The 27,449-nt window shown below is 40.2% G+C and overlaps 1 protein-coding gene across 1 annotated transcript in view; it reads right to left on the bottom strand.

Annotated features, from left to right (window-relative positions):
* Positions 1-523: 523 nt before the first annotated feature.
* The window catches only part of rhocb (ras homolog family member Cb), a 29,341-nt gene continuing 2,415 nt past the window's right edge, over positions 524-27,449 (bottom strand). The window contains exons 2-5 of the mRNA XM_060845288.1: positions 7,422-7,579; positions 6,721-6,841; positions 6,431-6,561; positions 524-1,754 (exon numbers count right to left, since the gene is read on the bottom strand). Coding sequence (XP_060701271.1) covers positions 1,584-1,754; positions 6,431-6,561; positions 6,721-6,841; positions 7,422-7,577 — 579 coding nt within the window. The 5' untranslated portion in view covers positions 7,578-7,579 and the 3' untranslated portion in view covers positions 524-1,583. The remainder of the gene's footprint in view (positions 1,755-6,430; positions 6,562-6,720; positions 6,842-7,421; positions 7,580-27,449) is intronic.

Genomic DNA, 27,449 nt, shown 5'->3' with positions numbered 1-27,449 from the left:
AAATTACGTTTCATGAAGATTTGGCAATTTACCTCAACTCCACTTTCCCACCCACAAGATGTAGGAGTAGACTATTTGACCCAAATCTGATTTGCCAGTGATATCTTCACTGTCCTGCCTTGTCACAAACCTATATTCCTTGCTGCTAAAAAAAGTGCACTTCATCTATTAATATTCCTCATGACCCAACCCCTTACCCAATGTAACTATAAATAGTGACTGAGCATTTACAGAATTCCCAAAAATCAATTCTCATCCAGATGCTAAAAATGGTAAATTCTAAAATCTGAATCCTAGTTTTAGGACTCTCCAGATAAAAGACAGTTTCTTGTTCATCTATGCATTTGTGGTAAGTTGTATAATACAAAAACAGCTAGCTCAGTGCCTCAAAACACCAATTCTTCTGCATCTCAAACACTGGGTTTATAGTTCACAGGCAGTGAAGATGCTGGTAGATCAAAGTAGTGCAGGACATCTCTACACTCAAGTACAACATTTAAAGATTTGCTGATTATTGGCAGAGTTTAAAGTGTTCCATTAAATTTATTTTAAACATTTGTTAAGTGCCAACTGTGTAAATGTTATAACCCAGGATGAAAGCAAAATGATTTTACATTTAAGCCATAGCATTGGTTATTGCATACAAAATTGTGATTAACAGGGCAGGGAAGAGAAATGCACACTAGCTGTGCAACTTACAGACAACCAACATTAAAATTTACTTGAACAGTTGTGGAATGTTCTTCAGGAAAACTGCTTCAGCCTTAAGTTAGAGTCAGGAATTACAAGCATGTTATCACAGGAAGCAGAGCTTCACTGAGCAATTGCAAGAAACTGATCGAGTCACTTCTGCACAATTACAAAATTCAGAAGGCAGGGTTGCAATAATGTGAACCCTTAGCTAGGTTGGGGTTTTACAATCACTAAAAAAGGTTGACAGTTAGCATTTTATACAAATCAGAGCTTCAATACAAAGTTGAATCTCAATACAATAAATCTACAAAAGAAAGTTGCTTAACAGAATGCAATTATACAAAAGCTAGTTACACTACCATTCACAGGAGTCTATAGCACTACTCCCAGTTTGGCCTGCAATGCTTAGAAAAATGGAAATAAAAACAGCAGCACAGACTTAGAATGTAGAGAAATAATTCATTCAGCAAATAAAGTGATCAGGTTACAGAAGATGATTATACAAACTAATTCATGCTCTGTACCAAATGTTCAAGTTAAATGGAACTATGCAGAAAAGTCATTTGACACTAATTATCTTATGAGTTTTATAACAATGTAGATACCCAAATGGTACTAAGTTTCCCCCTCACCCCCTGAATGTACAGTACTTAAACCCACTGTCATGAGGTGCTGGTGTTCATGGTCTCAGGTCAACACTAGACTCCTCTCACCACTATTCAGATAGTAAGCATTACACAGCAAGTCAAAAAGGCTCAGACTAGAAGTGTTTGAAAAATAGCCATTTGGAAACGAGGGGGAAGCAAGAGGAAAGTCTCCATATACTGTGTAAAAAGTTTGATAAATGTTATTACAGCTGATACAGTACATGCGACAGTATGCATCAGATCCTACAACAGCACACACTTGCGTCTTTTCTTGTGTTTGACTTGTAATGCAGCACGTGTGGCCATCTCAAAGACTTCCCGAACTCCTTCCTTTGTTTTGGCAGAGCACTCCATGTAGCCAAAAGCACTAATTTTGTTGGTCATGTCACGTCCTTCTTCTGGCTTCACAGGTTCCTGCAGGTACAAACACTTCATTAATACTGGCAAGCACCATGCAGTTATACAACAAGCACAGAACACGATACATCTAATTTGATGGCTCTTGCGTAATCAAATTTATTCCATTACCAGGCCTCTTATTTCCCCATTCTCTCCTCCTCCCCCCCCCTCCCCCCAAACTACTTCCTAGTGCTGCCTTACAGCCCACACTTTTGGTTACAAACTCTTGGACCAAGAACTCACTGAACAACTGAGCCAGACAGATTAGATACTTTGCATCCATAGCTTGAAGACAACTGATCAGGAGTAAAAAGTTTATGCTGGCTCTTTTGGCGATATATTAAAAAGTTTCACCTTGTATACTGAACCTCATACTAAAATTGAATTATTCAACATAAAAGTGGAAAGCTTAATCATTTTCACTGCTCAAACGAGATGCTCAGATTTTCCCACTAATCCTGTTCAGAATAAAGACTCAAATTCTTCTAGATTTAGTTGTATTGCCCTCATCCATACAGAAGGTAAGAGAACTGGCCTACAGTTTCCTATGTCTGTTGCTAGGAAGTTGTTAGAATCTAAAGTAACAGCCTTTGAAAGGCCAAGCAATCCATTGTGGAGCTGATACTGAAGGGGATTTGGACACAATGCTAGGCATAAAACACTTAGCATCCCTTCAAGAAGGAAATCATGACAACTAAACAAAATGCCACCTGGCTACCCTTTGCTTCCCCCCTTCCCCCACCCTTATGGTTGGTAGAATAAAAAGAGTGGGGTGCTACAGGGTTCAATTGTTGGGCCTCAACTACTTTGCAGAAGACAAATAGATTGTGAAGTTCGAAGATATAAAGCTTACAAATGAATATGGATGGATTAGACAAATGGTCTAAAATGTGTGCCAGATTTAGTTTAGTATGGATATTTGAGGGTTTACCCACTCTGGTCAGAGCCAAAAAGGCAATTTTGCCTAGATGAGAAACTTTGGTGGGAGGGATTGGGTACCTCATGTATGAATCAAACCACACAGGTAAAAAGGAAAGTAAATGGAATTATTTTTACTATAAAACCAGGAAAGTTCTGCTGCAAGGTAGTAGTAAGGCCACACCTGGCATACTGTGGGGAATTAGAAATGGCTGTTTTAGAGGCAGTCCACTAAATTGATTTCAGCAATGAGGTATTTGCCTCGAGACGGAGCAGTTTAGACCAGGATGGAAATTTAAAAAAGGTACAAAATAGTACAGAGATCACTCGCTGTTTTAAAATCTGTTACCCCTTAGCCTAGAGCAGAGAAATTATTTCCCTCAAAAGTGAGAGTGAATCTGTGGAATTCACTACAGAGAACAAAATTGGAGACATTTTTAATTAATGAGTTTGAAGAGTTGATGGTGGGCAAGAAAGTTGAGATACGGAGAGGAGGTTACCCTTGACTAATAAATAGCACGGACTAAAGGAATTGAATTGCCTACCCTGATTTTTAGTTATAACTGGAGATTTCACTTACTGAAACATTTGTTCCTGTCCTTCAAAACCAATTTAAAAATCAGGTAGAACATTCTAGAGATTAGCGGCAAGGCATCTGAAGGTTCGGTTACCAATGGACAGCAAAAAAAACAGGAAGGGTGAGAAAAATTGGAGAACTGCAGAAATCCATGGTGTGAACACAAGGTAAGGATTTCAAATAGCAATATTACTGGAGTGGGAGTTAATAGATTAGGCAAACACAGCAATAGAGATCTTAATGCTCAAGACAGAAACAGAGGATTTGCAGGTTTTGCAGGAAGAAAGATGGCAAGCTGGTCAAATGCACACTGGAATACCTCTATCTGGGAGGTAAAAGGCATTGAGATGGTCCTATGTCAAAAGGTTGTTCTCAACACTAATATACTCTTAAGGTAGTGTCCTCCCAAAAACAATACCATAGCACTGTGGAAACCCACAACTTGATATTTTATGCAGAATTGTGTTGCCACAATTCAAACATTGAGGAAAGTGAGGTCTGCAGATTCGGGAGATCAGCTGGAAATGTGTTGCTGGTTAAAGCACAGCAGGTCAGGCAGCATCCAAGGAACAGGAAATTAGACGTTTCGGGCATAAGCCCTTCATCAGGAATGATGAAGGGCTTTAGCCCGAAACGTCTAATTTCCTGTTCCTTGGATGCTGCCTGACCTGCTGCGCTTTAACCAGCAACACATTTCCAGCACAATTCAAACACTATTCTAAAAGCAAGCCCAAAATTTTCCTGTGAACCAAAGATAAAATTAAGGAAGCAAGCTGAGAACAATGAACAATTCCATAATGTCATGTGTGAAGACTAATCTGAAGTGCTCAGAAAACAAGTCAACATTGTGTCCGGAGTACACGCATTTGAAAGTCAAATGAAGATCAGATTAGATAAGATACATAAACACCTTCATTTGCTTTCAGTCAAGTGAAATCAAAAACTTTCCCAGTGACTCTCCCCAAAACCCTTCAACTGTACTATAAGCAGCCTACTAAAAAAAGGGAAGCAATTCCAGATCATAATGGAACAAAAATGCTTGAATCACAAGTGGATTGAAGTGTTGACAAGTTGAAATTTACTTGCAGCTATTGCTGCAGTAGATAGTTATAGAAAAAGCCAAAATTAATAAACCTGAAATATTCAAATCTGAACTGCCAAAGGCTCTGAAGAGCATTGTGTCCAAAACAGCTAGCTTAGATTTCACTCCCAGATGGCTTCCAGTGAAATATGTACAATTGCATCACAGAGTGAAAACTTTAGATGCAACATCTACATAATTACATTGCAAGTGTTAGGTTCTCAAAAACACCAGCAACAGTAGTTATATGCAGAGATAAAGAAATGCAATTGTCAAGTATTTCAGCCCAAACAAAAAACATTCAAATGGATATAATCAAATAATGAATTAGACTTAAGTGATCTGGATCAGAACAGAATAGTAGAAAGGAGTCAAAAGTCAATGCAATAAAAAAAGACAGTGGGTCAAATATCAATGTGTGCGGCACATAGGGAGGACATTTTCTAAAAATGAAGAGCAAGATTAGGAGGCGATGGAAAGAAGAGGCAGGGCAAATTGTCAAATTGAAGCCTTCAGTTCTTCAACCCACTGTACCCTAAATTTTAGGGAGCATGCAATTAAATCTAGTCACCACTACTTTCCCCAAAATCCCATGAGAACAATTTCATGAGACAAAGGATGCAGAAAAGTCTACTTGCCCCCCTCAACCCTGTAGAAATTAACACTATAGGATGATCTGGAGTTGTGTAGTTGGAAGGTAGGATGGTTAAAATAGTACCAAAATGGTTTTTGAAAATGCAGGTGGAGTTGAGGTTGCTGAACAATTACTTCAGAGGTAAAGGTTGACAGTTATTGGGCCACAATAACATGGTCTTAGAACTGTTTCAAGCCAAAGACACTGAAACCAGCTTTCAAAGTAATTTGGAAGTAATGTTGCAGTAAAACAGTAGTAAATTTAAATGTTGCAGTAAATGTAACTAAATTACAGCTACCAAGTGGAGACCAATTTGCTGTAGTTTCATAAGTTATGAAAAATCCAAATCAAAAAAGGCACAAGATATTTAATATTTAGGTGACATTAATTGGAGACCTAAATCCAATGTTGGGCATCACAGCCAGATTTCACTAAATGGTCAAGGCTGAAGACAAAGGGCACCACAATCACCTCTGACTGATATTAGAAGAAACATTTTCTTCATTTGTCCGATTGTTAAAAGCTACAAGTGCTAGTTGCCAAATCTAACAGATTGCAGTTAGAGGGAGAAAAACTAGCTACCCTTCCCACCAGATGTCAGGGGATCTCTTTACCGTTGCTATAAGTTTGCTCAAGTGGGATCCAAATTACACCTCTGGATATTCAGACAGTTCTTGAGCACTGGCTCCAAGCCACTTCCACAGCTCATTCAGCAGCAGGATGGGGAGCTTGTTTTCAGTTAAAACTATTTACAAGATTTTTCTAAAACTGGAAGTACAACATGCACCTCAAACAAGTTCTGGTCACCATATATGACTTGTACACCAAAAGCGACCAATCCTATCGAGACCTGCTCACATGGTTAAAGCACAACTGGAATGAACCATGAAACTGATTCCTTCCATATTTTGGGCTTCCAGAAAAGCAACATTTGATTTCATGTCACTCAATGGTCTTGTTTGTCCATCTCCTCCAGTCTCATAGCTGATGTCTACATAAATTCTTAGAGATCCAATTTTAATTGTTTCTCTTGAATACAATGAAAGCAAGGAGATAGGAGGCAGCATTGAGCAGCTGGTCATGCAGATGCATCAGTGTCACTATCACTCCACATCAGAAAGCTCCGATGTATAGCTTCAAGATGATAGAGGGAGTTACTTGGGCCAGTGAAAAATTGTTACCATAATCCTCTGAGAAAGCGACAAAGCTTGACTGGAACTTTCCAAAGTGGAGGGCAATTCACTCACCATGAGCTTCTACATTGTTAGACCAATGGAAAGTTAGCAATTGCAATCCCTAATTAAAGTGATTGTTAATTTCTCAACACTGCACTAAAGTTGGAACAGTATAGAATACTAAGATTTCTGCACTTCAGTAAGGAGCACATTTGCCAACCACAACTGGTCCTGAAAAATGGTTATTCATTCCACATGCAAATTGCTCTACTTGCTCAAGAGATCAGGAGGACAGTGAATTCTCACCTGTTTCATTTTTGCAAGTTCTTTTCTTGTATTCTCATCATTTCTCAAATCCTTCTTGTTTCCAACTAGAATTATAGGCACACTTGGACAAAAGTGCTTCACTTCAGGTGTCCATTTTTCAGGAATATTTTCTGCAAGAGAGTTAGTGACTTTCAAAGTTGAATTTTTCCTGCAGTTAAAATGCTAAGTCTAGATTATTCATACATACAATCTGTTATAATGCAGAAACAATGCTATAGTAGGATTAGAATTACACTAAAACTAGGCAAAATATGAAACCCAAAACCTACCCAAGCTGTCGGGGCTATCAATTGAGAAACACATTAGAATAACATCAGTGTCAGGATAGGAGAGTGGTCGGAGTCTATCATAGTCTTCCTGTCCAGCTGTATCCCAGAGTGCAAGTTCAACCTGCAATGAGTGCAATTTACCATTTAGCATATAAATATCCATGCTTCTGATTTCAGTTTGCTAAAAAAGCAAGCTTGATGAATAAGGAACAGTAGTAATTTTGTACTTAAGTCTCAATCTTACATTAATCAATCACTAGACTGGCATGCAAAAAGGAGTTTTCTTGACAGCTAAAGACCTGGGACATTGCATAGAACATTAGATGGCTGCAGCAGAGTCACCTTTAGGGTACATTGCAACCACTGGTTCAGCCTGTCATTCACATTCAATTGATCAAAAGGCCCGTGAGGCTACTCCTCCCCAGGCTAACCAAAAAGTTAATTCTCCCTAGTCCCACAACCTAGACAGATTTAATTCTACAGGAACATTTAAAATTAGCTAGGCCTAGTACCTTGGCCGGTATTTGTCGGCTAGGCACCAGGCTTAAGGTTTATAGCTGAAAATAACTCACTTTTAGAAAGGATAAATTTACTGCAAAGTAACTACCTGAAGCTACAATTCAGGACTCAGTTCATTCATTTAAGTTTAAAAACAGCAAGTCTTGCATTCACTGGCAATGACATTCCTGAACCCAACTCACCTGTTTGCCATCCACTTCAATGTCTGCAATGTAGTTTTCAAAGACAGTTGGTACATAAACTTCAGGGAACTGATCCTTACTGAACACAATTAGAAGACATGTCTTGCCACAAGCACCATCTCCAACAATAACCAACTTTTTCCGAATGGCTGCCATATCTAGAGAAGATAAAATTAATAAGACCCTGGAATGCAAAACAATGGAACTTCCATTCAAAAATAAAACAAATGAGAAAAGAGAGAAAAGACTACTTCACTGAAGAATTCATTTGAAATTCTTAAAGAAAACTTAAATCAATATTTTGCTTCAGTCTTCAGATTGAAGACAAAACATCCCAAGGTGCTGCGAGTTGAACAATCTTGCAACAGTTCCTATCAAAGATCCAAGTCTTTGACAAACTAAGAACTGAAGGCAAAACAGGTCTCCAGGAACTGAACCTGCATTCAACAATTTTAAAGAGGGAATGGCTACATATATAACCCTTGTCAAAATATTCTAGAACTCAATAAAAGGGCTCCAAGGAATTGGAAATTGCTGATGTGACATGCCTATTCAAGGAATCAGAACAGGGAAGAAACTATACATCAGTTAGCCTAGCATGTGTCATTGGGGAAAATGCTAAAGTCCATCAAGGAGGGAGGAGTATTTAGAATAGTTAAAACACACTGATTCCAATTGCAGTTACTGAACAAGTCAGATCCCAGGTTGAAGCTTGAAAATTTTTGTTCTTCAGGTGGTGTCTTGCTACCTTGCAGGTTATTATGTTTTATTAATATTGTTACATCAACTAAGATGGAAGAGATAGGTGCAGAATACTTCAGGAAGCTATTCTACAGTGATTGGGTACAGACAAGACTTTTCTTTTGAAAGAGTTAAGGACCGAGGAACTGGCATGAAGGAATGAGAACCTAGGCAGATCAGCCATGATCTTGCTATTCTGCACTTTAAATAGCTCCTCAGGATATTTGTTTTTTTTTAAAAAACCCACACTTCTAGTCAGATTAAAAATTTTAGTTACCTCATTCACCAAAAGATATCTGCCAAAGACTCAGAAGGACTGCTCAAAGTTTAACTAAAAAACACCCTGCTTTAAGCTATGGAGATTCAAAGGAATTCAGTAGAAAGCAAACATCTAGAATGGTTTACTCCAGACAGTTGCAGACACTAGATCACAAAGCATTCAAAGATTGATTTTTGATATCAAGGAGTTGAGGGCTACAGAGAAGTAGCATGATAAATTTGTAGACTGGGCAGATCAGTCTCAACTTTGCTAAGATGGTAAGATAGGTTTGAAGTGCTGAACAGCCTTTTCCTGTCCTTGTTATAAACGGAATTTATAAAATATACATTAGCAGTCTTGCTCAAACGCCATTAAATTCTGCAATGCTGCAGACAATTAGCAGGTCTATTTATTGCAGGCCTGAAGTCAAAGCCATTTGAGGGAAGGAATTTCTCAAATCTCATTTGACTATGGCTAGCTTCAGCTCAGTGATCCCCACAACACATGCTCCTGAACAACTGCAATTAGTCTTTTTCAAAATGGCTATTTTTTTTAAAAGGTTACATCTCAGGAACAGGCCTTTAGAGACTGTACAGTCACATTGTGCCCTTCCATACAAAGGCTGTCTTCACTTATCCTTTTATTTACGTCGGAACCCAGGAGCTTCTTGAATACTATTGTATGCTTCCACAACCACCTCTAGCAGCATACTAGAAGGACTCACCCCACCCAGTGTAATATTGCCTTGCACATCTTTTAAACCCCTCCCTCCCAACCTTGAATCTGTGTCCCCCCCCAGTAATTGAAACCTCCCAAGGAAAAACCTCACTTTCCACTATCCATTCCATTCAAACTCCGGAGATTGAGGGGAGACCCACATTCCAGTGAAAACAAACCCAGTCTCCAACTTTTCTGCATAGCTAGAAGCCCCCAAACCAGACAACATCCTGGTAAACCTTTTCTGTATCCTCTCCAAAGCATCCACATCCTTCTGGTAATGTAGTGACCAAAACAGATGTAATATTTCAACTAGGCAGTAATGGTAGTTTTCTGTAACAAATTGGCTGTCATTAACCTGTTTACATGATTAAATGAATTATTGACCAATGAGAGAATTCCTGTACTACTTCCCACCCCAGAAAGTTTGGCAGAGAGAAACATTAAATAGTCTCAAGGAAGCGACCTGCAGATTGTGTGTTTTGTTGCCAATCAGCACACCCATAGGTACAGTCCAGGAGAAGCAACCCCTCCAATCCCCAAGTTCCTCTCCTTACACAAGTTTATTTTATACTCCGGAGCTAACAAATATTTGTCAAGTTACAGCTGTGAGTCAAACACTTATGGTTCAGACGGGGAACAAATGCTGGATTTCTCTCAGGAGAGACAATTCAGGAGGGGATTAGCCGATCCAAGTAGCACCAAGAATTCTGAGCCTTCATACTTCTGTAGCCAAGACAAGTTAATTTTCCAGGACATAATTCTACTGTTCTCTTTAATCCCAATGCAAACTGTCACAGCTGCATAAAGAAAGACTGACTACCTTCCAACAGGAAGGTTGCCAATTGTTAAAATCAAATTCTGCTCTTCCTTCAGAGTAGACAGTTTTGATTGCACATAGACAGGCAGGACTAGCTCAAAAAAGCTTCAAGACCAAAAGCTATGACATTTATAGAATCATGAAAATAACCTTCAAATGATTTGCAGCATCTTCAAAACTGAAGTATTTCTTAATCAGGGAAGAGCAGAAAGCAATTTCTAGCAACAATATCTTTCTCTACTGGTGACTGCACAAAGCTTTGGTAGTATCCAAGTCCACCTTTCCCAAGTTAAAAATGGAATATTTTTTATTTCGACTATATTCAAACTGAAATGTGCAGAGGGGAGCACCGAATACATCAGGACTCATTGCTCAGAATTGTCGAGTAGCAGTGAGCTGCCATTTTGAATAACTCCAGTCTATGGGTATAGTATGTCCATTTGTTGATAGAGTTCCAGGATTTTGACCTATAACCCAAAACAAAAAAAGTCAACAGTTCTAAAATCAGGATAGAGTGCGACTTGGAGGGGAACTTGAAAGTGGTGCTTCTATACCTTTACTACTGTTGCCCCACCGTGGTGTAACAAGTTTAAGGTGCTGTCAAAGCAGCCTTGCTAAAACTGTTAGTGAATAGTTTTGATGATACATGGAATAGCATAGGTTGGCACTGAGGGCCGAAGGGCCTGGACTGCACTGTAATGTTCTATGTCCTATGCTGCTACAGTGGGTTGGAGTTCAGATGGCTGGACAACCAGTTTGCAATACACCAATTACGAAAGCTTGGTTAAAATTCCACCACTGTAGTTACGTAGGATTCCTCAGCCTCTGCTGGGTGTGGTGACCCTCAGATTAAACCATCTCTGCAATGACTAGAGCACAGACTACAACAACTATACCTTGGTTTGCAGTCCAGTGAAAGCAGCAAAACATTAAAGATGCTGCATTGTGTTCTAATCAAGTTAGCTTTGTTTGATAAGAGTTTAGAGTTCATTAATGCTTGACCTGCACTAATCCAGACAGAACATTCCATCATATCTTGACTTTACTTGCTGGTGCTGTGGATGACAGGTGACTGCAGGGTTAGGTTAATTTTCCTGACAATTTGCTAAGTGTTGGTCAGGATTCAAATCATACTAGGGTTTTGTAGTCTGAAGCAGCCAACTACTCCAGTTAAGAGCACAGCAGGGTAAAATAAACTTCAGCTACAATCAAAAGCTACCAGTAGATTGCTGGCCCATGAAGTCGAGTAAAAACCAATACAAGACAGATGCAGGAAAGGTAGTACTGAGGATTAGCACAAAATCAGTGTTACCAGGGTGATCCAGAGTAAAACTAGGCAGATTTGCTGGCACAGGGAAACCCTGGAATTGGAAGATTTAAATTTTAACAGCAAGTGTAGCCAAGACACTTCCTGTGTAACCTGCAGATAACCTACCAACTCCCAAAAGTAGTGAAGTACAAACTCCAATCATCCAGCCAAGTCAGCTGCTTTGTTCATTGCAGACAAGGTTTTAATTATGTAGTCACAAAACTGGCTAGGCCACTGCAAAGTTTTTCCAGTCTTACAGTAAGTTCTTGAGGATTTCAAGTTTATTTTGGATTGCAGCCTTGAAACAATTCAATTCTGGATATTCTAAAAAAAATACACTCACTAGCAGCCACATTGTGCAGATCAACCCGAGGGTTTCTTCCGCTGAGAGAAAGTATTGCTGACAAAACTTCTAGGATGCGAAGGCTGTCTGAGTAATTTCCACCTGCGCACACTATTCAAAAAGAGGCCTCCAGAAGACAACACCCTGGCTGCTCATGTTTTTCCTCCCTGCAAAGATCTTGATGTTTGATGCCACAGCACGTTAGCACCTTATAATACCCCTTGATTTATTTAGACATAGGTAAAAGTTCATCAGGTGGACATAAATGAAAGGCTAGGTTCAAAAACTGGAGAGCACCTTTATACAAGCATGAGACAAAAACCAGCAATAGTAGGCCAATTAGCTTACCATGTCAGTCAGGAGAGGGCCAGAGTCTATAATAAAGGATGCAAAGCATCTACACAAATATACATGATCAAGCAGAGTCAGACTTCCATGAAGGAGAAATTATGATTGCTGAATGGATTCGAATTCTTGGTGGTAACAAGACAAAGGGAACCAGTACAGAGGAACCATAATTATCCTAATATCAATTATCTGAATTTTGGATTTTTAAACCCGTAAAAGAATCTAGAGACGAGGAAAGGCAGTAAACTGAAGCCATCAGATCAATCATTTGAATGGCAGAGCAAACCTGATGGACCAAATGGCCTACCTTTGCTCCCACACTGGAGGAGTCATGATTGGAATACCGGCAAGCAAGATGTCCCACCCAATGTTGATTTGTATGTGCTTTATTTGTATGTCTGTCAATGGTCTCAGCACCTCATACCAAAAAGACAGGAGCTGCAGTAGGTTATTTGGCACAGCCAGGCTTGCTCTGCCAACTTGGCACAGCCTCACTTTTTAACCAAATCATTAGAGGTGTGCTCTGATTCATTCCTTGTAAAGTTTTAGCCAAGTCTCCCTATTCTAAGATCAACATTCCATTTGCCTTTTCAATTACCTGCTAAACTCAAGCTACCTTTTTGCAATTCATGCCACAGAACCCTGAAATTCTAATGCTGCAGTGTTCTGCAGTCTCACCATTTAAAAAAAATACTGAGCTCTGTTTCCTGCTAAGTGCCAAACTGATTTTCCTATTATATTGCACCTGGCACATTTATGCCCACTTCACATTGCATCATCCTCACTACTGACCTTTCCACTCAAGGAATCTGTAAGCTTAACATATTTCCATCATGTTACTCATACATTGCGATGAGTTGAGCCCAGTACCACTTGTGTGACACTCCATTAGTCTATTCTGAAAATACCCCCTAACCCCAAGTGTCTATTAGCGCATACACTCCTTCGACACTATGGAGGATAAGTAGGCTTGTGCAGTACCTTATCAAAAGGTTAGGAAATCCAATTATAATAAGTCTGAGCAAGTGGGAAGTATTCCATCACATGCCTGGCTTGTACCTTGAAGATGGTGGACAGACTTGGTGAGAATATGTATGGGTATACGCAGACAGGGGGGGGGAAAAAAAAAAAGAGGTTCAGCTGAGAATGACAGATCAGATAAGCACTCAGTTAACAATGGGGTGCTAGAGACAAGGGCAATAGGTTAGGAAGGTGAAAAGCAGTCATTGTGTAGAGCCATGTAAAAATGAGGTAGCATTCAGTATGGGGTTAGTTTATTCATTGAATTCATTGTATAACAGATGGCTTAATCTTCATTATTGACATGCTGGTTGTGACAGTCACCCAATCAAAATGTTGCCAATCCAGATGCTCCTCCCTGTAAATCAAGCGCTACTCCACAGAAGACAATGAACTCCTGTTTGTCTGCAATTCCCCCTTCTCTCTCCAGCTAATTAAGATGGAGGTAAAATATACTGCATCGAGTGGGAGTGGGAGTAATTGGACAGCCGGTCAAGATTTATAGCCTCTGACCTGTTGTCGTAGCCATTATTTATGTGGCTAGTCCAGTTCAAATTCTGGTCCACAGAAACTCCCAGAATGTTGACAGTTGGAGATTTCAATAATGAAAATGTAATTGTCAGAGGTGATAGTAACACCACAAGCATAGCTATCTGGCATTGAGCAAATGTTATTTGGTCAGCCCAAACCTGGATAACATACAGATCTCGCTGCATTTGGACACATGATTCAGTTCTGAAGCAGAAAGGAACTAAACATTGACTTCTAAACTTAAGGCTACTTAAAAAAGAGGTTGTTTGGGCAGAGGAACATCTAACGACACAGGAAATGAAAACACCCTTCCACAACTATCTTCCTTAAAATTCAGGGCACATGCCATCAGGATTGCCAGGATATTCAAGACCTAGAGTCACCAACTGTACCTTGGCATCATATGGAGTGAATAGAATTGGCTGAAGGCATACATTTGTAATGCTGGGAAGAGGTAGAGGCTGCACCTCAAGCTGAGTATTGTTACAAAAGGTAAGGATGAAGCATCTGCAATGTGCTTGGTTTCCTCAAAGATGGGGATATTTGAGGAGACGCCTCCAGTAAGTTGTTTAATTGGCAGTGACTTCACAACTGGATATAACAGGGCTGCTAAACTTGGAATGGATCTGTGGAATCTCAGCTCTGCAGATCACTTGCTGCTTATGCCTTTTGGCATGGAGTAATCCTGTTTTGCAGCTTTATTAGTTTTTTTACTTTTAGTTATGCTTGGTACTGCTATGGCAAACTTTGCTGCACCCTTCATTGAACCAAAATTCATCACCTAATTAATATAGGAGTAGAAGAATATACAGGGTCAGTTTGTAAAAGAATTCGGGTGGCCCATAGAACCTCATGGAAAAGGCACTGGAATTGCTGAATCCATTCTAAGTCTACCCAACTTAGTAGCAAGCACCACAAGGCAGGGCATTCTCAAAGGTAAGGTGGGATTTGGTCTTGACTTAGTTGCTAGAGGTTATCTTGGCCTAGGACATTTTAGGGAGTTCCTCAGAGTACTTCCCGGAGTTGAAAAACTTTCTGCTGCTTAAATGAGCTTCTATTCATCAGAAAGTGTTCTTATGGTGGCAATGTTCAGTACCAGGATACTCACTGAAGCAGCCCTAAGCCACATGCAAAATGGGTACAGTGTCCAGGGTTGAAACAGTAAGTGGAAAGTAACATTTTTATCACTATGCAAAGATCTTGAACAGTATCACCAGAGATACCACTGACCAAAATCTGAACTGGAAGGGTCATATATACTGTTGCTTCAAGAGTAGGTCAGTGGTTATAAATACTGCAATAAACTGCTTAACACCTAATTCTCTAGTAGGTTTGGCAACAGGCCTAAACGGTGCATTCCATACTGCATGATTCTACGACCATCCTGAAACTATAACTGCCGTTCAACTGTCACTGACAACTCCTTTACAGCAGAGGTATCTCTATGCACAAAATGCAAAGGTTCCATGAGGCAATCCACCAGCCCCCAGAGCAATGAGGGGACTTGTGTTAAACTAGCCAGGAACATCCCAACCCCATTAATGGATCAAAGACTAAAGCCTTCAAGTTTAATATTAAAACCACAAAAAAAATCAAAAACTCCCAACTGGCATAGGAAATCTGGCAGATGGACACAACATAGGTCAATGGCAATCCTTAAGTGTCAAAAGGCCCAGTACCTGTTCACAACTTCAAAGAGAATTACCCACAAATCACATGCCATAAGTGTGGTAACACAGAAGCAAATGTCATGTCCATCCAATAAGTCGCTCAGTAAAATGAAGACCCCATAATACTAACATGGGCTGAGACCAATTTTCATCCAAGGCATTGTTTGCAACTGTGCATGCTCAACAATGCCTGCAAGTACTCTTTATAATTATGGAAGTGCAAGATACAAGTGTTCAGCCCAAGTTGGGATATTCTCATTTGGTAAATACCCTGCAAACTGCTGGTACTAGTCAACAGACCAGGACTTAGCAAGTTAAGATTTGTAGCTCAGGATGAGGTTCTTCATTGGGTTTGCTCACTGAGCTGGAAGATTTGTTTTCAGACATTTTGTCACCAACTAGTTAACATTTGCAGTGAAGCTCCAGATGACGCAGTAGTGTAGCCCACTTTGTGTGTTTGGGTTCCCTTGGGTTGACGATGTCATTACTTCCTGATTTCACACCCCCTCCTGGTGGTAAATGAGATTTAAGTCAACGCAATTGTTGATGAGTTCCAATTGGAATGCTAGGCTTCTAGGAATTCTCACATCTGTTTGGCTAGTCCTAGGATGGATGTCAAAGTGGTGTCCTCCCTCATCCATCTGTAAGAATACTAGTGAGACAGATTCAAAAGACATGACCCACTCACTAATATCCTTAGTGATGGATGATCCTAGGTCAAGCCATTCAGACATGCATGAGAATTCCTAAAAAAAGGATGGTATTCCAAACAGAACTCAAATATTGACTTGGATCCCATTTACCATCCCTTGAGAAAAACTGGAAATGACATCAACCAGGGAAACCCAAACAAAGCATGCTACATCAGTGCTTCATCCAGAGGCTCTGATGTTACCTAGTATGGTGACAAAACATCTGAAAAATGATCCTTCAGTTCAGGGAGCAAACCTACATCCACAGACCAGGACTGTGGACATATCAGCATATAAATAGCTGTAGCAAGTGAGTTAACCACAAGTTGGTACAGTAAACAAAATCTTCTGGATCCAAATCCATTCTGTCTGCAAAAACCTTGTTCTTTTAATTCTCAGCAAGCTGCTTAAGTGGCCATCCAAAATCCAATTGTCCTATAACTTTAATGAGCTTAGAGAATAAGCCCAGAATTTAAGTTGGCAAGATCAGGGAGCAGTCACATAACAGAGCTTGCTTATAACATTCAACCATACTCACATGGAAATTAATCCTTTCCATCACTGGTCTACTGGCTTGAAACAAAATATTCAAGTGGTCAAATGACAACTTCCAATTGGACAGCAAATTGTTGCCTGGTAACAAGGTCCTGGTTTCCAAGCAGTGATAAATCCTGGGTCATTGCTGCTGATGATTTGCAACAAGTGACTGATGCTGCTCCTTCAGCAGTCTTGAAATATATATATTGTGCCAAAGTGCTGAATAGATACAGATAGCTGTACAATTACTCATGTATGATGGGATTGCTTTGTCAAAAATTTATAATGGTTTTAAGCTTATTGACCAGGATGAAATATTGGCTAGGCCATTTGTCAAACACCATAACACCTTTAATATCCATTCTGAATAGCTCCAGTATGCCACTAAGGCCAAGTGGATCACTTAAGCCAACTTGACCCATTTCCCTATTCCAGTCAGTTGAAGCAAGGAGAGAGCACAAGAGCACTCGCCCACGTGCACACAAGTTTTGTCTTCTCAAACCAGAGATTCTTAAATATGTAGTCACTTACAGGCAGCAGCTTCCAAATAAGGTAATATCTATATTGATTGGTGACTGTTACAATCAAGCAACAGTACAGATTAATCCATCTGACATTATACAAAATGTGTACTTAACCTTGTTAACTGGCTTTACATAATACTTTACATCTCAACCAACTACACTTGCCTCCAGCACTTCATTTTACTGCAAGTTCTTATCTGATCCAAGTTGTGTTAGCTGAGCCTTCATATATCAAGCGCAAAGTTTTCCTTACCTGCTCAAAGCTTGTACACTAAAACTGACCCATAGGGCAAGCATGCTGGAAGTGTTCATCTTTCTCTAAAACTCATCTCAGACACTTTGCAATATTCCTATTGGAAAGATGCTGTGAAACTTGAAAGGGTTCAGAAATTGCCAGGGTTGGAGGAGTGAGCTATAGGGAGAAGTTGAATAGGCTGTGTCTGTTTTCCCTGGAGCATTGGAGGCTGAGGGGTGACTTGAGGTTTATAAAAACATGAAAAGCATGGATAGGATAAACAAAGAAGGGCTTTTCCCTGTTTTTTTTCTGGGGGGCCTAGAACAGAGGGCATAGGTTTAGGGTGATAGGGGAAGATTTAAAAGAGACTTAAGAGGCAACTTTTTCCAGAGGGTGGTACGTGTATGGAATGAGTTGTCAGGAGGAAGTGGTGGAGGCTAGTACAATTGCAACAATGAGCCAGGTTCTGGCAGGTGGGACTAGATCGGGTTGGGATATCTGGTCGGCCTGGACGAGTTGGACCGAAGGATCTGTTTCCAACTGTACATCTGAGACTTAAATTTGTTAACCAGACCAAATGCATGACTTGCAACATTCATAAGCCAACCACCTAAATGCAGAAATATTCTGCTGATAGTACTGTAGAGAAACCACCACACTTAGATTTGGTCCTGTTTTCAAACAGGCACAGCCTTTCATATTAGAACATTACCTCCACAACAAATCCAGACAGATCAATAAAACATCCAAAAGGCATATGGGCCATTAGCAAAACTGTATTTAAACAGCCAGTAACCTTATTGGTCATGACCCAGCATACACCTTACTTACCATCAAACCAGGCGATCAACCCAGCTTCAGATACCTAAATACCCAAGAGTTGACCATCTGGTAAAGTCAAATCTATATCCATGGCAAACAGAGGGTACACTCAGCACAAGTTAATAAATCTGATCCAAACAGACCTGCCTCAAACAATGAATTCCCCATTCATGGCAGAAAGAGAAAGCTCCATGAAACATCCATCCTCAGGTGATGGGAAAGTCCATTAGTTGAAAAGACAAGGCTGATATTTCTGGCCAAAGATGGGGGGAGTATTTAATAGATTCCATTAAGCCAATTCAATCAATTCTACTTATCAAACTGAAGCACCGGTAACATCCAGCTTCAGTGTTCAAGGTGGAGGTCCAGAACTAGCTACATATGCAAGTTTTCCAAGCACAGTAAAAACACTAGGATCCACCTGAAAGTGGGGACAATTGTAAGTTATTTTTATTTACGATAATAAAGAGGGCTAGAGTGAATTTGCCCTCCATTTATTCAATAAGCACATGATAGAGAGAACTGACAGTGCCATCAAGCAGCACATAACAGCTCAAATACTCAGCTTGGGTTTCACTGGGGTCTCTTACTCCTGAAGAGCTTTTGCCCGAAATGTCAATTTTCCTGCTCCTCGGATGCTGCCTGACCTGCTATGCTTTTCCAGCACCACTAATCTTTACTAACCTGCAGTAACCACTTCTGGTTCTTACAGTCTTGATCCAAAAAAAAAACTGAAGACAAGTGAAATGACAGCTAATACCCAGGCAATAATTTGACAGACAAAAACCAAGTGGAGAATTTGGGCAGAAAGAAAAGACAGTTAATGTTGAATGTATTGGAACTTTAGAAAAAAAGTTCTTCCATGGCAACTCAGTCAATTACTACCTTAACATTAAGGGCAGTCATCTAACCATCTCTCCATGGCATTCAATGCCTAGGGGCTGTAAACAACAAGTATCTAAACTGGACCCACCATATTAAAAATGCAGGCCACAAGAACAACCCAGGCTAGGAATTGTGGCAACTCCCTCAAAACCTTTCCATCACCTATTTCAGCTAAAAGAGGCGGAGAAAAGATGCTCATTTTCCTGTCGAATGTAAGGTTAATACCAACCATAAAGAAAGGCTATCATCCAATCCATCACCAACTTTTATTTCTTCCTCCAGCACATCAACAGTATATGCAGTGACAATGCGTTCCAGCAGCAACTACTACCTGGGCAGATGGTGGTTCCACAATACAAGCTACACAGCATCCTGGAATTAGAGTCATGCCTTCAATTTTGCTGGAGCAAAAACTGATAGATTTCTACAAATTAAGGGTTTCACCAAAACAAAGAACAGTTGAAGTGTAGATTACAAAAACCTACAGCCCACAGATTTGCTTTCAAATCGAATGTCCCATGCAAAATTAGGAACAGCTTTACTCCATAGTATGTTGTTACTAACTAATTCCTATATCAACCCCAGATCAATAAGCAGTCACCTGGCTCCCAATTAAAGTTCACAAGTGATTATCCCTTTAATTGTGAAACTAAATCAAAAAGACTTGCAGCTTCGCAAATGTACTGATCTTAGACTCAAGTCCTTCATGGAATACATGTATTTCCTCAGGGCAACACTTCACATTAAGGTATTATGACACCACCATTAACTGAATTAGAATCCCACTTATTCCAATTTCAGTTCAATAAATCAGTTCAGCATTACCAGAAATATCCAGCTATCAAGCTGAATTATAGCAGTAACTAACTAGGTATCACCAGGTCAGGCAGCATCTGTGGAGAGAACCACAGCTAGCAGAGCCTGGTGACCCTTTGATGGGTCACTGGACTTGAAGCACCAACTTTTTCCACAGATGTTGCCAGACTTGTTGGGTTCCTCCAGCAACTTATGTTAGTTTCAGATTTTCTGCATCCACAGTGCTGTATTTTCTATTACTATAGGGTATGTCAAATTCAAATGCAGCCAACAAAATGTTGCTTTTTAAATAAGTTGTATCCAAATGGTATCAAAGATCAATTCCAGCACAAAGCCTATTGAAAAGATTTAAATGTAAATTATTAGGAACATTACTAACAAACCTTGAAATGCAGGATACCTGAAAAATAAAGCTTGCACACTTAGTTCTGTACTTCAGTTTCATCAGACAGGAGGTTCCACCTATGCATTTTCAAAGTGAATGCAGAACTGAGTGAATTGGCATGCAATTAGAAGTTGGAGGCACAAAGTATAAAACTTCTCAAGTTAATTATAAAAATTTACTGCTGTAATTCAACTAAAGCCATATAGTCAGATGTACAGCACGGAAACAGACTCTTCAGTCCAACCTGTCCATGCCGACCAGATATCCCAACCCAATCTAGTCCCACCCGCCAACATGTGGCCCATATCCCTCCAAAGACATGTCTATTTACCCTATCCATGCCCCTCAGTTTGTAACCTCTATAAGGTCACCCCTCAGTCTCCACTCCTCCAGAGAAAACAGCCCCAGCCTGTTCAGCCTCCCTATAGCTCAAGTCTTCCATCCCTGAAAACATCCTTGTAAATCTTTTCTGAACCCTTTCAAGTTTCACAACATCTTTCCGATAGGAAGGAGACCAGAATTGCATGCAATATTCCAACAGTGGCTTAGCCAATGTCCTGTACAGCCACAACATGACCTCCCAACACTCCTGTACTCAATACTCTGACCAGTAAAGGAAAGTGTGCCAAATGTCGCCTTCACTATCCTATCTACCTGTGACTCTACTTTCAAGGAATTATGAACCTGCACTCCAAGGTCTCTTTGTTCAGCAACACTCCCTAGGACCTTACCATTAAGTATAAGTCCTGCTAAGATTTTTATCTGAATTAAACTCCATCTGCCACTTCTCAGCCCATTGGCCCATCTGGTCCAGATCCTGTTGTAATCAGAGGTAACCCTCTTAACTGTCCACTACACCTCCAATTTTGGTGTCATCTGCAAACTTACTAACCTGTATCTCTTATGCTCACATCCAAATCATTTATTTAAAATGACAAACATTAGAGGACCCAGCACCAATCCTTGTGGCGCTCCAATGGTCACAGGCTTCCAGTCAGAAAAACAATCCTCCACCACCACCTGCTCTTCTACCTTTGAGCCAGTTCTATATCCAAATGACTGGTTCTCCCTGTATTCCGTGAGATCAAACCTTGCTAATCCGTCTCCCATGGGGGACCTTGTTGAACGCCTTACTAAAGTCCATATAGATCACATCTACTGCTCTGCCCTCAATCTTTGCTACTTCTTCCAAAAAAAAACCTCAAGTTTGAGAGATATGATTTCCCATGCACAAAACCCACGTTAACTATCCCTAATCAGTCCTTGCCTTTCCAAATACATGTACATCTTGTCCCTCAGGATTCCCTCCGACAACTTGCCCACCACTGACGTCAGGCTCACTGGCCTATAGTTCCCTGGCTTGTCTTTACCACCCTTCTTAAACAGTGGTACCACGTTTGCCAACCTCCAGTCTTCCAGCACCTCATCTGTGACTATTGATGATACAAATAGCTCAGCAAAAAGCCCAGCAATCACTTCTCTAGCTTCCCACAGATCGTGTACACCTGATCAGGTCCTGGGGATTTATCCACCTTTAACTGTTTCAAGACATCCAGCACTTCCTCCTCTAATCTGGACATTTTGCAAGATGTCACCATCTATTTCCCTACAGTCTATATCTTCCATATCCTTTTCCACAGTAAATACTGATGCAAAATGTTCATTTAGTATCTCCCCCATTCTGTGGCTCCACACAAAAGCCACCTTGCTGATCTTTGAGGGGCCCTATTCTCTCCAAGTTACCCTTTTGTTCTTAATATATTTGTGAAACCTTTGGATTCTCCTTACTTCTATTTGCCAACACTCATGTCCCTTCAGCTTTGATAGTGTCTCTAAAGCAATGAGAAAACTGACAGGGAAGTCAATTAAAAGAGTAAACTTTTGACATTATATTTTTCCACACTGCTTGCCCAACAAACCTTTGCTTGCTCCACAAGTTCCAGCAGTCTCAATAGCTCAACTGAGACTAGTAAATGGAATTCAAGTGACTCAAAAGTCATCTTATAACAGTGGTAGCATCCCTACTGTGGGGGAGGTCAGGACTCAGATCCCCACCTGCTCCAGAAGTATCTCCTAATACCACTGAATAGGTTGATTAAAATAGGTTAAATTAGTGTTGCACAACTCTAATCATCCTAAAAACAGATATTTTGGGATAGCAGTGAACCAGTGTTTCCTTTGCTCGCAGAGGGATTGTGAAATTCCTCCATATCAGCTAACTCTACACAATTTGGGGATTAATCTAGGTCCTATTAGTTAATATGAAAATCAGCATGATACCAAGCAAATATGGTGAGTGGAGTCACCAGTTTTCACTGCAGCCACAACTCCACCTGCACAGCCCAACTTGAGAATGGATCAACATTTCTTCCAATCAGAATTAGAACAGAGACCTATTCAACCCAGCCATGTTCTGAGACCATCTCAATTAACCCTTGCTCTCGAAGCTGCACAAATTTGATCAAATTATTAGCCAACTCATAAAAGTTGTATTGTATCTGCTTCAAACATCCCTTGCAGGCAAGTGAATGATTGACTACAAGAATATGCTGATTATTTTGGCAACTTAGTCCAGGCTGCTGTCAGACCAGCGAGGAAATTACACCAGCTTTCACCCAAAATTTTAAACTCCTCCGGTCATGGGAGGTGCAAGAGGAACTTCCACTTCAAGTAGTACAATAGGAAGTAAGTCCAGGATTTACAGATCAGTGAGTTTCACATCAGTGGGAGGGAAACAATTGGACAAAGTTCTGAAGGAGAGAATTAATCTCCATTTGAAGTATGGCTTGCTTGCCAGCCACTGGAGAAGTCCCACATAGGGGACAAGGAAGGTAAGGCACTTGATCCAATAAACAAGTTAGTGATTAGATTACCTAGTGTGGAAACAGGCCCTTAGGCCCAACCAGCCCACACTGCCCCATTTCCCTCTGACTAAGGCATCTAACGCTATGGGCAATTTACCATGGCCAATTCACCTGACCTGCACATCTGTATTGTGGGAGGAGACCCACACAGGCACAGAATGTGCCAACTCCAGACAGTCACCCGAGGCTGGAATCGAACCTGGGAGCCTGGTGCTGAGAATCAGTGCTAACCACTGAGCCACCCCAGGGGACAATAGTGGCTGAAGGCTGTTTGGGACTGGAGGCTGGATGCATTATCTGGCAACTTGTACACAAATGATAAAGAAAATGTCTGGCCAAATGGCTGCAGATGACAGATTGGCCTGGCGGTTGACAGTGAGGAAAAAAGTCTAGTTTAGAGTACTAGATCAATTGATCAGCTGAACTTTAACCTCAAAAAAGGTGGGGTCATGCACTTTGTCTAGCCACTCTACTCACTACCAAAGGAGGATCTTGAGTTTGCTCACAGATCTGAAGATTACAGGGCATGCTTGTAGCATTCAAAGCTGCATAAGGCATGTGCTTTTAATTGTGGCATAGATTAGAAAAGCAGAAATGTTATGTTGGAGTTGTACAAAAAAAAGTTTATAGTTAGATCAATATAGTTTGCCATTTTAGTGACTATTTTCAGACGAATTGATTACACTGGAGCGGGTGCAGAGGAAATTCAATGGGATGGTGCTGGGATGGAATAGTTTAGCAATGAAGAGACAGAGGATAAGATCAGATTGTTCCTTTAAGAAAGGAAAGCAAAGGCGGCTGAAAGGGGACCTGAATGAGGTGTGCAAGATTAGGGGCACGAAAGCAACTGTCTCACATAGTTCAAAGGGCATAATTAAGGTCAAAGGAATACTGGGGATTTGTTTGCACCAAGAACGCAAGGGTCTGTAATGCTTTGTCTAGGAGGATAGTGGAAGCACAAAACCTCCCAACAATAGAAGTACCTGAGCACTTGGTGTCATGAAATTCAAGGCAGTGGGCCAAATGCTGGAAATTAGGACTGTAGTAAGTTTAGAGTAGTTTTTGAATAGTGTAGACTTGAAGGATGGAGGGCCTGTTCTATACTGTATGATTTTACCTTATAAAAAATAAAAAGAGTACCTTCTAGTAACTAGCCCTGGTCAGTTTTTCCCCATACACTATTGCAATCCTTCAATTTTGAATAGCTACACATCTTCCCATAAGTGACTGCAAATGTCACTTGTCCATTTACACCCATGCCTGTAGAAGTGCAACACAACTTTAACATTTTTCAAAAAGGGGTTGAGTTGCCCAGTAGTGTATTAACCAGTGATCTCACTCATATCCGCAACCCCATTCCTTTTGGAGCCTGTAACCGTCATCTACATTCCAGAATATCCTTAAGACTTAATTTGACCACTAAACCAACTCAGTCTTAAATAGTGGTCACTACTTCCAAATGAGAATATTCAAATGCCATAGTCTCATTTTAACTCATTACAATTTGACCTCTCTCCTTGACCATATACATCTCTTAACCAAGAAAGAAAACAGAACTGCAGATGCAGGTAAAATCAGAATCAAAACCAGAAATTCCTGTGGCAGCAACTGTGAAGAGAAAGCAATTAATATTTCTTCAGAACTATGGAGTCACCAGACCAGAAACATTGAATTCTCTTTAGATGCTGTTAGACGTGCTCAGTTTTTCCAACAATTTTGATTTTTAAACTCTTACATTACCCAACCTTGAGGTTTCTTCAAGTAAGGCTGCAAGCTTTTCAGTAAAGGATCTCATCTGCTTTTTATTACCTTCAGTTGCATTCCATTGTTAGATAAATACAAACTGTCTCCATAAGTTCTTTACATGCTCAACCATTAATATTGCTAGGTAATTAGCTATAGTCCACTACATACATTAGAAACTAGCAGCTGATTAGGTAACTTGAAGGACACCATTGTGCGTTAAAACAAAGGGGACCTCCCTGAATTACCAGGGATACAGGGACAACTTTTAGACTTTTTTGCTCTACACACTAACTATCCAAGATGGCCACAAAAATCTCACTTAAAAACCTTTAATTCTTAACTAATTCTGTTCACTTCAGCATGCATTAAGACCTATTGATAAATATAGGTCACAGTAATAAATCTGCTCCCTGCTTAATCCAGTAGCAACCAAGACAAAGAATAAATTCTACCAGTAATTAGATTTTTAAATAAGTTGCTTTAATACGAAGTGGAGCTCTTTTAGAGAACCTGTTTTGTAATTTCACTGCAGCAGGAACTGACTAATCAAGCTTGAGCCATTGCTGGCGCACACATCCATTTGCCTTTCTGCATGATTTGTCAAAGTGGCTTTTAAAAGCTTTCACGCTGGAACATTTTAAAAATATTCCCTTTCATGTTCCTCAGTTTTACTTAAAAAAAAGGTATGGTTTAAGCACCGGCACTCGGCACAACTTGCCACTATTCACATGTGAATAGGACAGTGTCAATAGCCTTTTATTGCTGTCCAGCCCAAACCTGCCAACTGACACATACTTAGTCATCAGTTGCAACCAGAAGCCTAACTGATTCTTTTCCTTCTCAGCCATAGGCACAGGGACTGTTCACACAGCCAACAAGCACTGCAGCTGCGATCTGCTCTGACTAGAAACAGCAATGAGTCCTAATAAAACTAACTGGGATAAGTTAATTTTTAGAAAACACTTGCATCTGAACTGTTACATTAATCTGAAAGAGGCCAACACAATTTGGACTGGGAATCCAAAACAATAAATCTTAGTAACTTTCCAGGGTGGTAAAACTTTAAAGAAATGGTCAGACAGCCCATTTCCTTTAACAAAAGCGGGGAATTCCACAGTTAACAGCACACTAACCCCACCCAGCTATATTTGTAACTGTGCACTCACCAACTGGCTGACGTAGTTACTGGACTGCTGCCATTTCTATTCCAGAAATCAAGCTCCTATAGGAGTGCACCCGCTACAAAACTCAAAGACAATCGACGGGATAGATATTCACTAGGGACAAGACTGTTCAGTTATTTTCCTCCTTTTCTGAAGGCTTGTGCTCAGTGCAACACAAGGAAGACAACTCCCAATCCTCAAAAGCCCCTGCCAGGAATGGTTTGCAGGGTAAGCAGCCCTCATGTTCCTGTAGAGGGAATATGAAAGGATATCACGGAGGCCCCCTCTGTCAGACATCTGATGCCATATGGTGGTTTTCAGCCATCTGTACAAAGACACTATTCTTCTGCAATGCATTCATATGAAATATTGCCTCACCTTAAAAGGCTGTATTTCACCAATTCAGTTACTTTTTAAAAAAGCCTTAAACTTATCAGGTACTTTAATAGCTACAAACTTGGAAAAATGCAAATTTCTAACAAACTGCAGAAAATTTCTAGAAAGCAAGCAAGCTATTACTAGAAACGGAATGTAGTGGCTATAGTTCTATACCTACAACTTCAAGAGTTTGAAATTGAATTCAATCTAGTAATTTGTGGGATACCAGAATGCAAAGCCACTTATTTAGAAGTTCTAAAAGGGTACTTAAGATTTAACCAGTCTGCTATTCCATATCCAGTTTGGCCTACATAAGTTTAGTTTCATGTAGCATAGGTGACTATTCTCAGCACATCTGAAAAGGGATAATACATAAGCACCACCTGCTGTCACTCACTCCAGAAATGGGGCAGAGGCAGCTCTGCATTGACTGAGATAGGAATTAAAATATGAAAAAACTTAATCCATCTCAAATCATGGTTAGGTACTGCAGGAAATAAGACAATTTAAATTTAGTGCATTAGGAACAAGGATATGGTGAAAAATTAGGAGGCCAGCAAGGAAGGTGTAAGAGCCTAACTAGGAGACAACTAAACCCTAAATTTCAACAGCTGAGCAACTGAGGTAGTCAAGGGTTTTGAAGTAGTAACAAGCAGTTTTAGATGGGATACAAGGTCTGAAGGTTAGCTCTCGGTCAAGATAACTGTTAGAATTACTCCACTTAAAAATCAAACAAACATTCTTTACTAAGAGTTCCTGATGATTACATTGTCGCAAAGGACAAGTAAATAAGGTTGCCTAAAAAGGAGTATGGATCGACTGATTGCTTAGAGCTTCCATATTAACTAGAAACAGTTAAGAGTCAAATGCTGACATTGTTATAATCTGCTGCTTTACTGCAGTAAAGGAAGCTACACCAGTTACCTCCATTTTGCATGTCAGGCATTAGATATTTTGTATCTGACAAACCTGTTAACTCAACTAGACTTTAGTTCAAAACACTGGACACATTAGTCAGATAAGTGACTATTATTGTAACTATTTTCCTGTAGGAAAAATACATCTGCAATGCAAAGATATGCAAAACAATGCAAATCAATAGACAAAAAGGGAAATTCAAAAGGTTAGACAGCACAACTTCAACCTGTAAAACACTTGTCCTTTGCAAACGAGGCTAATGACACCTGAATTTAAGAGTCTTCTCCAAGTCCTTTTAAGTCTCT

Source organism: Hemiscyllium ocellatum, chromosome 26 (assembly GCF_020745735.1).
Source record: "Hemiscyllium ocellatum isolate sHemOce1 chromosome 26, sHemOce1.pat.X.cur, whole genome shotgun sequence".
Classification (NCBI taxonomy): Eukaryota; Metazoa; Chordata; class Chondrichthyes; order Orectolobiformes; family Hemiscylliidae; genus Hemiscyllium; species Hemiscyllium ocellatum.
Note: the sequence above shows the minus strand (reverse complement) of the source record. Positions and strands in the feature narration are given on the sequence as shown.